The sequence below is a fragment of the Carcharodon carcharias genome, chromosome 8, assembly GCF_017639515.1.
Source record: "Carcharodon carcharias isolate sCarCar2 chromosome 8, sCarCar2.pri, whole genome shotgun sequence".
NCBI lineage: Eukaryota > Metazoa > Chordata > Chondrichthyes > Lamniformes > Lamnidae > Carcharodon > Carcharodon carcharias.
The window spans coordinates 83,972,962-83,985,662 of record NC_054474.1 but is presented as its reverse complement, the minus strand read 5'-3'; the positions used below and the strand labels follow the sequence as shown (position 1 = coordinate 83,985,662).

The 12,701-nt window shown below is 41.2% G+C and overlaps 1 protein-coding gene across 3 annotated transcripts in view; it reads left to right on the top strand.

Annotated features, from left to right (window-relative positions):
- The first annotated feature begins 1,149 nt into the window (after positions 1 to 1,149).
- The window catches only part of LOC121280708 (M-phase inducer phosphatase 1-B-like), a 37,921-nt gene continuing 26,369 nt past the window's right edge, over positions 1,150 to 12,701 (top strand). The window contains exons 1-3 of one of the 3 annotated variants that reach the window (XM_041192823.1): positions 1,150 to 1,202; positions 5,260 to 5,465; positions 8,027 to 8,109. In XM_041192823.1, the coding sequence (XP_041048757.1) occupies positions 5,281 to 5,465; positions 8,027 to 8,109 (268 nt within the window). In that variant the 5' untranslated portion in view covers positions 1,150 to 1,202; positions 5,260 to 5,280. Of the gene's footprint in view, positions 1,203 to 2,489; positions 3,179 to 5,259; positions 5,466 to 8,026; positions 8,110 to 12,701 lie in introns of those variants that run through there. The other 2 variants (XM_041192821.1, XM_041192824.1) reach the window with 2 other exon arrangements.

The following is a 12,701-nucleotide window of genomic DNA, read 5'->3' as shown; positions in this document are numbered from 1 at the left end:
CAAAAAGCATCCTTGATCATTTTCACACTGCCATTTGTGAGTGTGCTGTTTACAAATTAGCTGATGTTTTTATTACATTACAACAGTGACTACCCTGTAAAAAATATTACATTGGTTGCAAAGTGCTTTGCAACATACTGGAGTCGTGAAAGGTGAGGTATGTGTGGCACAGACTGAGCTGTTGAGCAGCCTGCTTTGGGATTTCGCTAGATGTCAGTGCAACTTTTTATTTGAATAAGCCCTCTGTCTACACCTGTTGCAGTATAACTTTTTGGAATGGAATTATTCTTGTTTTGTTCATTGTAATGTAGAATTAAGCACTTTGTCTCAGATCACACTTTATGAAGGATGTGAAGGCTTTAGAGAGGGTGCAGAAAAGATTTACGAGAATTGTTCTGGGAATGAGAGACTTCAGCTATGTGGATTTCTTTTTATTCTTTCATGGGGTGTGGGGGTCGCTGGCAAGGCCAGCCTTTGTTGTCCATCACTAATTGCCCTTGAACTGAGTGGCTTGCTCGGCCATTTCAGAGGGCAGTCAACAATATTGCTGTGGGTCTGGAGTCACATGTAGGAGAGACTGGGTAAGGATGGCAGATTTTATTCCCTGAAGGACATCAATGAACCAGATGTGTTTTTGCGACAATCGATAATGGTAATATGGTCACCATTACTGAGACTAGATTTTAATTCCAGATTTTCATTAATTGAACTTTAGATCCTACCAGATTGCGGCTGTTCTCTTTGGAGAAGAGAAGGTTGAGAGGAGAATTGTTAGAGGTGTTCAAAATCATGAAGGATTGGGACAGATCAGGAGAAACTGTTGTGATTGGTGGAAGGGTCACTAGCCAGAGGACACTGATATAAGGTGATTGGCAAGAGAGCCAAAGGCAACATGGGTGAAACTTTTCTATGCAGTGTGTGGTTAGAATCTGGAATGTGCTGCTTAAGAGCGTGATGAAGGCAGATTTAATCATTGTTTTCAAAAGGAATTGACCTGAAAAGAAAATAAATTGCTAGGCTATGGGGAAAAGGCAGGGGAGTGATATCAGCCATGTAGCTCTTACAGATAGGGCTGCCAACTGTAATTAAATGCATTCCTGGAGGTTTCATCATATGACATGCACCATGCACCAGCCATTAGTCGGTCAGCACGTCCATCCTTGTGACAGACTGCCTTCCTACGCAAATTGGAAAGCAATAAGGTATTTCAGCTCTTTCCTGGACTCGAACTCAAGTTCTGTCGAAGGGTCATGACGACTCGAAACGTCAACTCTTTTCTTCTCCGCCGATGCTGCCAGACCTGCTGAGTTTTTCCAGGTAATTCTGTTTTTGTTAAGGTACATTACCTAACTGGATGACGCTTGACTGTAAGCCAAACAGCGTTTTTTTATTACCATTTTTGATATTTTTATATCTGGTCAAGAGAAATGTTCAAAGAAAATGACAACAAAAAAAATCTCTTTGAATGTCCTGATGATTTTTCTCCAGGTCCACATACAACAGTGTCCTGGAGATTGATCTTCAATTCTTGGAGACTCCAGGCCAATCCTGGAAGATTGGCAACCCTGTTTACAGAGAACTGACACAGCACGACGGGCCAAACGGCCTCCTTCTGCACTGTAACCGTTCCATGACTGTGCTTCCCGCACCACCCCTCATATGCCTACACTACATCACTGCAGCTCTGAAGAAGGTCCATACGGACTCGAAACGTTCACTCTGTTTCTCTCTCCACAGACGCTGTCAGAGTTTTGCCGACATTTTCTGGTTTTCTTCCACATCATTGCATGAGTTTTTAATTTCACATCTGTTACATTTATATTTTTTGAAGAATATTTTAACAGAGAGTGAAGTTTGAGAGAAAATATAATAGAAAATCACCAAACTGCATTCAAATGCTAATTTAAACCGTCTCCGACCCAGTTCACTTTAAGGGAAGCTGTGGCTTGATTGGCACTCGCGTTATCCAATCATGCAGCCCGAGACCTTCGGCCCATCAATGGCCAATCAGCGCGTCCGAGAGGTGGGTTCTCAGTCTCCGTGACGCAACATGTGACAAGAGCCTGATTGGTTGCGTCCAAAAGCAGGGATGCCATTGGCGGATGGAATAACCGTGTCATTGCGGCAGATTTAAAATCCATTTGGAGCCGGAAGTGGGGAAACAGGGGCTGTGTAGCATGGGAATGAATCTAGATACTGTGTCAGAGGGAGAGAGTAAACCCTGGCTAAGAGAGGCAGAGACTGACTTTCTATACTGAATTCGACTAAGTGGGAGAGTGAGAGATTTTTTAGTACTGGGTGGTAGGGTAAGAATGAAAGAGGCACCGTATACTGTGGAGTGAGTGAGAGAGAGAGGAAAGAGACTAGATTCCGTATACTGGGAGTTAGTTAGTGAGTGAGAGAATGAGAAAGAAAGACATTGAACCTTTATACTGGGAGTTAGAGTGAGAGAGAAAACAAGAGTGAATAGACCCTGTGTATTGGGAGTGAGAGAGAGAGAGTAGATCCTGTATACTAGGAGTTAGAGTGAGAGAGAAAGATAGATAGATTAGGCCATGTATATTGGGAGTGAGAAAGAGAGATGAGACCCTGTATACTGTGAGTTTGAGTGAGAAAACATCAGAGATTAGATCCTGTATGCTGGGAGTTAGGGAGAGAGAAAGATAGATTAGACCCTGTATATTGGGAGTCAGGATGTTTGAGAGAGAGAGACAATAGATCCTGTTTACTGAGAATTAGAAAGAGAGAGAGGACTCTGTTTCCTTGGAATTGGGTTGAGAGAGAGAGAAGGAAAAAGACCCTGGGTGTTGGAAGTTGCGATTGGAAAACGAGAGACCAGATCCTCTACTGGGAATTGGGAGAAGACATAAATGAAACTTTTCCACCTTTAGGAATAGGTGTGTGAGAGAGGGAAAAAAATCTCTCCCTGTATTTGGTAGTGGACAAGTGGAAGCAACAGCAAATCTTTTCCAAGTGCTGGTTGGAGGCTATTTAGAATAATAGGCAATAACCCTAGGCAGTTCCAAGCTTTGCCAGCTTGGCTTGGGTTTGGTGAATTATAGGTTTGGTGAAGGCATGCCACCTGCCTGACCAGTTTGAGTCAGAAAGAAATCTATGGACCTGTAACCTAAATGCAACCTTGACATTTGACAGCACTCTACTTCTCAAATCTGAAGAGGTAAGTGATCATATGTTGAGAATCCAGTGTTTGTGTAGTTCTATTTTGAACACTTTTTGAAAGAGATTTGAACTGACTGTATTGGTATCCAGTGCATTGGAACATCAGTGCCTGGTTTTATGATAAGGGGTTGCAGATTCAAATGGTCCCTTGCAGCTGTTGTCCATGCTCATCATTCATCGCAAAATATTTGTTTTCGTCCTGCAAATACAGTTTTATTTTAGGTTATCTGAACTACCCATATTTTGGACTGTTCTTTCCTGTCTGTGCCTGACTCTACCATTGTCCATTAGTTCACATGACCTTATCTGTTTTTATACATTAATAGCTGCTTGACTGGTGAATCTTCCAATCTAACATGTTGGTGACCATATAAATAGCCCAATAATTCCAATGGAGCCTCTACAGTTTTTTAATGACCCAATAACTTGGTGTCTCTTGTACAGTTCCAAACCAGGTTGTTGTTTACTCATGACCTGCCATCTTTTTCACCCCCATTAGCAATTAATGAAAGTAGTTGTTTTAGATTTAATCTAGGTTTTAACATGTAATGTTTAAAAAAAAGCTAGCTCAGTACCTAATGACCTTGTAACACCTTGTCTGCCAGTGTGTGATTGCTATATATTAAATTAAGTTACTTTTGTTTTGCCAGCAGTGCATGCTTCTCTTTATCCTGCAGTATGTCATATGTAAGTGCACAACGGTATTGCAAGTTTTAGAAGTTGGAATGGATAGTACAAGCTAGCCCCAAGCCCTAAGATCAAGTACATTGTCGAAAGAGTCCAAACTTGTACCAGGCATGTGTTCAAAGTGGTTACATTTTATGAAGTGAGTATGACTGTGGGATGCTGCATTTGTTGTTGTCACTACACAAGAGTCATACTTTGATCCCACAACTAGATGCCAGGACATTAGGGATTTTCATGTTACTTTTATACTTGTGGCTGTAAACAAAAAATAAACCACCATCCATTTAGACTTCCACGTAACTGCAGCCAGCAATTGAACCATCTCCGGAGAAGCAACTGGCTGCTCTCCACGATAAAGTAAACAGACTGGTATTGGAAAACAGGCAGAAGAATGTTTGCAGAGAATAATGGATAGCAGCTGAGAGAGGGAGCTGTGATCTAATGGTGGGGTTCAGGTGTTATAGAGTCAGGGTTATTATAGCACAGAGGAGGCCTTTCTGCCCATATGCTGGCTCCATGCAGTGCAACCCAGTCAGCCTCATTATTTTCTGTGCCCTGGGGATTGGGGTTTACTGGGATATGTCAGTCCCAGCCTGGGATGGGTAGCAAGTTGTCAGAGTGATCAACTATTCTGACTCAGTGAAATAGCTCATCTTGAGATGATTGTGGGTGCAGATCTACATCTCTTTCTGATGCCGTAATCTGGAGTGTCCTCAGGATGGGAGAAGGGAATTGCATGATAAACTTTAAAATTCTTGACTTTATGCCCAGTTACTACTACTTTTAGTTAGCCACATTGATTAACCTGTTCTTTACAATACTGAACATTATTGCACACTGCTTGAATGTTTGCAGAACAATCTTCTTTAAAGGGTGTTACGGAAGAGCAAATCCAGTATATGTCAACATTCACATCCCAGGAAAGTTTGGATAAATCCATCTCGTAGAGGAGCAGGAATCATAAAACCTCAGGTTTTACATTTTCTTGATAGTACAAAACTTGAATATTGCTGAACAGAAGGACATGTTTCTGAAGGTTTTCATCTTGTGCTCATCAGAACAAACTCAAGAATGTTTAAAATTTGGCAATCACAACAATTTATACTGCTGCAGAGAAGAAGTGCTTGTCAACCAATCAGCACCCTTCCCTCTTGCTGTGACTGTTTGAAATTTGGCATTCTTGCGTTTGTTGTAATGAATGCAAGAGGAAAAGCTGTGGCAACCTGTGTCTCTTTTTGCAACAATATTCAAGTTTGACACTTTAGTGTCCCAAGTCATCCATTTCTTTCCATGGTAGAAACCTAAGCATTTCCACCTTTGCGAATGAATCTAAACTTGCATCACTGAGATAAATGAAACTTTGCTTCACTTCTTTGCTTTTTCTTCTCCCAGGTTTTTGGAATCTGGATTGCAATGATGGATGAATGTGAAGATAGTTCCATGGCCCTTAGTCCTGACTTTTGTCCAAGTTTCCGACTGAGTTCCAAGAAGTTGCTATCTATGATCTGGGACACCAATTCTTCTATGCCCTTCTCCCCTGAGCCTATGACCTCGCCTAATTGTGCTCTCAACATGAGTAATCTTAGCTCCTGTGATGGGTAAGCAAGTGGGATGTGAGATCTACTTTCTCTTCTAGCATGTCAATGCACAAAGACTGAGTGGTGAGGGAAGATATTGTTTCATTCCACTTCGATATATGTGTAAGCTGTGGTGAGGAGCAAGTCCAAAAAGCTCCTTGTGTCTAGGTTCAATGGGATGATAATGAGATCCCTTGGGGAAATGGGGAGCTGAATGACAATATGCAGCGCACTCTGCCAGTTGAATTGGAATTTTGGGCAGGTCTAGGAAATAAGTGGAATAATGGTGTTTGCTTTCTGCAACCTCCTAGCATTGGACCATAGTTCTAGATTCAACCTGCTGGAGCTTTTGATATCAGAGAAACGTTTAATGGAAGACTGGAGTGGGAAGTGTGCTTCCTGTGTGTCGCTGATTTTTTTTTCCCTTGCAGGTTTATCCAACAGGGCCCACCTGGGTAAAGGTGATATGGAAGACCGTGACTGAGGTGGAGACAGGACTGTATAATGACTCTTATTAAGCTGTTCAAATTCTTATTTTCAGAGCTCTCTATGTCTAAGGTGACATTATCCCTCTTAGATCTTTATTCATCCTGTGCCCTGGCTTGACCTTTGCTATTTTGACTCTGATCTACTGTGTGCCCTTCACCCATCACTTCAATGACAGAATCTTCAGCACAGGTTCTGTATCCTGGAATTCTCCTCCTACACTCTTGCTATACTGTCCTTACCTTTTAAAGCTTCCTCAAAAGTTACCTCAAGAATTATGCTTCAGTTCACTTCCCTTAACTTCCCTCTCACTTCCTGCCTGGTGTCAATTGGTCCTCCTGTAAAGCATTCTGGGCACTTGGGTCACACACAAGATGCCATATAAATGAAAGTTGTGTTTTTGTTACACTGGTTATGTAATTTGATTCCATTGTTAGACAGCCGGTCACAATAGCTCTATACTGAAGCACTTTTGTCATTGAATTGAATAGCTGTTTGGAGCATCCCTCACTTAATGAAGGATAGATACTGGTTCAAGGCTAACTGGGGATGGGGTGATTTAATACCATAAGGATGGTATTGAGGAAAAGAGAAGGAGGGAGCTTAGTGGAGTTTTCTGGCAGAAAGATTCTGTTTTGAGCTAAATAGCACTCCAGTTTGGACAATTTGATTTAAACCATGTAATTGAATTTCCTGAAGACTAGGACATTTATGAAGTGTGCTTCAAAATTCCCCAGCTGTTAAGAGTCCTCTGGGGCTGCTTTAATGAACAGAAACTGGCAAAGAAATGTTATTACATTCCTGGTGGAAGCCCTACTGGATAGGGGAATGACTTTTTTTTAACATTAAAACTGTACTTGGGAGAAGCACACAACGCTTAACATTAAATCATGACTGAGAGGCGTCATCTCCTTTTGTGAGGTGAGAAAATGGAAGATTCAATTCGCATCTAATCTCAAGTGAGCAGGCCTCAGACACTGCCTGAGTAGTATTGCTTTTGACTTAGTTTGGGGTTAGCGTGTGTTTCAGAGAATCCTATTGGAACTGTGGGCAATTGCGTTGTTTGTTGCCTGGAAAACTTTGGTGTTTTAAGACTGAGGGGACTGGCAGGAAATGGTCAAAGAAGAATATATATTAAGGGGAAGGTTTAGGAGAATAATAGCCAAGGGTGGTTGGAAAAGAGGCAGCAGTATTTGAGTGACCTTATATTGGAGAAACAAGACAGGCAATTACAACAGTAATTTATAGTGAAACAAAGAAAAGCTTTCAGGCTGGGTCTGCTGTACAGAACATGAGATATAGCAGAGGTTTTTAATAGGGACGCATATGTGATAATTTTGTGCAAGGATGGCAGCAACCAAAGTTACCTGCAGACCTCTTACAGAATAACTCAGCAAAAGGTAAACTAGAAAATCAGAGGCTATTTTGAATTGAATAGAGACTGATGTCAGGGAAAATGAAAGATTGATTAAATTTAAAGTACCCCAAACACTGTTGTTTTTTTTTTTAAAAAGAAAAAGGATGTGAGCAGATGGACTTTGGGTGAAATTTAGATCACCGTAATTGGGATAGTATCACAATCTAGAATGAATGTTCCAGATGTGAAACACTGGTTTTGGTGTAGTGGATAGAAGAATCCAGTAATGAAAAGAATTGTTTTTCCACTTAAGTAAGAAGGAGTCAAAGTTGTGGTGGCATGGTTTAAAGACATTCCGCAATATGCAGTAAATTGGCGAGAAGTAAACAATTTGTTTGAATAAGGGGAGATATGTTTGGAAAAAGTTGAAGAATTTTGGAGCAGTAATTTGTTGTTGCTGATGCTGGATTAGTGCCTTAGACCAGCCGAGGTCCCTCCAAGTTGTATCTCCCTCTGTCTCTGACCAAGAAGAAAAATAACATTTCGAATATGTTAATGCAAAATGACATGGATTTTGTTCCGTGTTTTGTTGTTCAATTGTCTGTAGCCCAAAAGCTTAACTGAGGATATACTTAGTCACCTTTTATTAGAAAGAATTAAAAATTGGCAGTGATGGTGAAAAACTGAGCAGTGAAGTTATCGTATGAATTGCAGCTAAATAATTCTGGTTCTCTTTCAGTGACACTCCAAGACGTTGCCTGGACATGTCAAATCTGAGTAATGGAGGTGAGACGTCAGCATCTCCAGAGTTTGTAGGCAGGGGTCAGTAACATTTTTTTTCAAATTTATTATTCTTCATGCAAAATGCCAAAGTGCATCTTTTCATAGGCTACAATTATCTCTTTGGAATAAAAGCAGAAAATGTTAGAAATCAGCCAGCAGCACAGACAACATCTGTGGAGAGCAAAACTTAGTTTCAGGTCGTTGAGCTTTCACCAAAATACATATTCGAGGTTCTTTGTTTGTCCGAATGTATAGAAAAGGGCTTGGTGATGCAGATTACAACTTTTTGGGGTTTAAAACTTTTACAAGAAAATTAAATGCTATTTTAAAACTTCAGAGTGAGGCTGGTTCACTGAAAACAAAGCTAGAGGGATAAGTGAACCACCTATATCTTAATTCTCAATATAAACAAAGTAAAGCTTATTTGTTTTGAGGTTTAACTGTGCAGTGCGCTACCTATTTATCCAGCTACAATGAATAGAGTGCTAACTCATTGGTTTTCAGAAACAAATCAAAACGTCATTGCTTTGTTGTTTTGGGGGGTGAAGTCTTAGAAGTTTTTTTCTAAATTCCTCTTGAGAGATGTGCACTATTTTTGCACACTGACAAGCTGTCTTCGGCCCTGAGTCAAACGAGTAACTTGTATCTCACTCTTGCAGCTTGTGTGGATGAGAGCAAGAACAGCAGGGAGAATGAGCAAACTGAACACAGCTCCAAGGTGCAGGGGGCCATTCAGGTGCAGGAAGTAAAAAGGAATGTAGGTGTAGTGGGGGACAGTTTGGGGATAAATACTGTTCTCAGCAGCTGAGAGCATGAATCCTGAAAGCTGTGGTGCCTACCCTCAATGCCAGGGTTAAGGACATCTCAGGGCTAGAGAGAAACTTGGAGTGGGAGGGGAAGGATCCAGTTGTTGTGGTCCATGTGAGTACCAATGACATAAATAGGACTAAGAATGAGGTTCTGCTAAGGCAGTATGAGCAGCTAGGGGCTAAATTAAAAAGCAGAACCACAAAGGTGGTAATTTCTGGATTGCTATCTCAGCCATGAGGTAGGTGGGTAAATAAGATTTGACAGTTGAATGTGTGGCTCAAATATTGGTGTGGGAAAAATGGGTTTCGACTCATGGGTCACTGGCACCAGCATTGGGGAAAGAGGGAGTAGTACAGTTGAGGCCTTCACCTGAACCATGCTGGGACTGGAGTCCTATGAAATTGTATAACTAGGGCTGTAGAGAGGGCTTTGCACTAAATAATAGCAGGGGAGGGTTCATGTGAGGGGAAATTTGGAAAGTTAAAGAGAAAGGACAAGGAAATAGTACAGAGTAGTGATGTGGGTAATGATAACCAGAATGTGACACAAAGGGACAGAATGTACAAACTTAAGAATATACCAAGAAATAAGGTTAGAGTAGGGAAAAGTGGTAAAAATACAGAATTTAAGGTTCCAGCATTCTTAACTGGTGGATGAATTAATAGTACAAATAGAAATAAATTAGTATATGATAGATATTTCAGAGATGTGGTTGCAAAGTGACAAAGGCTGGATGCTGAATATTCAAGGGTATTTGACATTTTGGAAGGATGAGAGGTGAGAAAGAAGGAGGTGGGGTAGCTTTGTTAGTAAAGGATGTGATCAGTGCAGTAGTGAGAAATGATCTTGGCTTGGAAGATCAAGATGTAGAATCAGTTTGGTTGGTGATAAAAAGCAAAGGAAAGAAGTCACTGATGGGAGTTGTTTATAGGGTCCCTAACAATAGCTACACTGTAGGACAGAGTATAAATGAAGAAATAATGGGGGTCTGTTAGAAAAGTACTGCAATAACTGTAGATGATTTTAATATATAGATTGGACTAATCAAATTGGAAAAGTTAGCCTGGAGAATGAATTCATAGTGTATTCAGGACAGTTTCTGAGAACAATATGTTCTGGAACCAGCCAAAGAGCAAGTTGCATTAGACCTGGTAATGTATAATGAGACTGGATTAATTAATTACCTCATAGTAAAGGGTCCTCCAGGCAAGAGTGATCATAACATGATAGAGTTTCATATTCAGGTTGAGGGTAAGAAACCTAGGCCTGAAACTAATGTCTAAATAAAGGCAATTAAAAGGGTATAAATACAGTTTGCTAAAGTGGACTGGGAAAATATGTTCAAAGGTAGAGTGGCAGACGTTTAAGGAGGTATTTTGAAAAAAACAAACAGTAAGAAGCTTCTGCAGTATATAAGGAAAAGAGTAGTTAAAGTAAGCCTTGGTCTCTTAGAGGATGAGACTGGGGAATTAATAATGGGAATCAAGGAAATGGCAAACATTGAACACGTATTTTGTATCTGTAATCTCAAGAGAAGACACAAAAAGCACCTCAAGAATAGTAGAAAATTGAGGCAAAAGGGACGGAGGAACTTAAAACTACATGGAAAAATAAAGGCTGACAAGTCCCCTGGACCTGATGGCCTGCATCGTAAGGTCATAAAAGAAGTGGCTACAGAGATAGTGGTTGTTTTGGTTGCAATCTTCCAAAATTCCCTAGATTCTGAAAAGGTCCCAGCAGACTGAAAATATAATTATTCTATTCAAGAAAGGAGGGGAAACAGAAAGGAGGAAACTATAGGGCAGTTAGTCTAACACCTGTCACTGGAATTCATTATATGGGAAGTAGTAGCAGGACATTGAGAAAATCATAATACAATCAAGCAGAGTTAACATGGTTTTATGAAAGGTAAATCTTGTTTGGAAAATTTATTAGAGCTCTTTGAGGATTTAACAAGCAGGGTGGATAAAGGGGAGCCAGTGGATGTATTGCTGGATTTTCAAAGGTCATTCAAAAAGGTGGCACATAAAAGGTTATTACGCAAGATAAGAGCTTATGAAGTTGGGGGTAATATATTAGCATGAATAGAGGTTTGGCTAACTAACAGGAAACAGAGTAGGGATAAAGGATTGGCAATCTCTAACTAGTAGAATGCCACAGGGATCAGTACTGGGGCATCAGCTATTTGCGATCTATTTTAATGACTTGGATGAAGGGACAGTGTGTGTTATAGGCAAATTTTCTGACGATTCTAAGATACTCTACTTTTACACTCCATCCATCTTGCAATAAAGGCTAACATTCCATCTGCCTTCCTAAATACTTACTGTACCTGCATTTTCTATGAAGTCAAAGAAGGTTTGAGCAGAAACAAAAACACCTGGAAAAACTCAGTAGGTCCGGCAGCATCTGCGGAGAGGAATACAGTTGACATTTCGAGTCCGTATGACCTTTCATCAGAACTAAGGAAATAGAGAAATGGGGTGAAATATAAGCTGGTAGAAGGGGGTGGGACAGGTAGAACTCGATAGGGGGCCGTTGATAGGTGAAGGCAAAGAAAAGATTGCCAAAGATGTTATAGATGAAAGGACAAAGGGGTGTCGATGGTGGTGATATTACCTAAGGAATGTGCTAATGGGAACATTAAGGGTAGCAAGCAGGACAAGCTAGTGGCAGATGGCCCTAGTGGGGGTGGTGTGGGGGCAAGGGATTGAAATGGGCTAAAAGGTGGAGATAAAACAATAGATCGAAATAAATTTAAAAATAGGTGAGAAAAGAAAAATATATTTGTAAAAAATGATAAATTATTGGAAAAAGGGGGATTGGAAAGGGGTTGGGGATAGCGGAGAGAGTTCATGATCTGAAATTGTTGAACTCAATATTAAGTCCGGAAGGCTGTAAAGTGCCTAGTTGGAAGATGAGGTTCTGCTCCTCCAGTTTGTGTTGAGCTTCACTGGAGCATTGCAGCAGGCCAAGGATGGACATGTGAGCATGAGAGCAGGGTGGTGTGTTGAAATGGCAAGCGACAAGGAGGTCTGGGTCATGCTTGCAGACAGACCGAAGGTGTTCCGCAAAGCGGTCACCCAGTCCGAGTTTGGTCTCTCCAATGTAGAGGAGACCACAATGGGAGCAGCGAATGCAGTAGACTAAACTGAGGGAAGTGCAAGTGAAGTGCTGCTTCACTTGAAAGGAGTGTTTGGGCCCTTGGATAGTGAGGAGGGTGGAAGTAAAGGGGCAGGTGTTGCACCTTCTGCGGTTGCATGGGAAGGTGCCGTGGGAGGGGGTTGAGGTGTAGGGGGTGATGGAGGAGTGGACCAGGGTGTCCCGGAGTGAACAATCCCTGTGGAAAGCTGCCAGGGGGGTTGAAGGGAAGTTGTGTTTGGTGGTGGCATCAAGCTGGAGTTAGCAGGAATGGCGGAGGATGATCTTTTGAATGCGGAGACTAGTAGGGTGATAATTGAGGTATGAGCAGGCTGGAAATATACTCATTAGAGTTTAGAGGAATGAGAGACGATCCTATTAAAACAAATAGGATTTTGAGGAGGCTTGACAGGGTAGATGCTGGGAGGATGTTTCCTCTCATGGTAGAGTCTAGAGCTAGGGGACACAGTTTAAAAATAAGGTGTTTCCTGTTTAAGACTTTTGTGAAGGATTTTCTTTTCTGACGGTCTTTAATCTTTGGAATTCTCACACCAGAGAGCAGTGCAGGCTGAATCGTTGAACATATTCAAGGCTGAGTTAGAAAGATTTTTGATTGACTAGGGAGTCAAGGGTTACAGAGGGCCGGCAGAAAAACGGAGTTAAGGCCACAGTCCGATCAG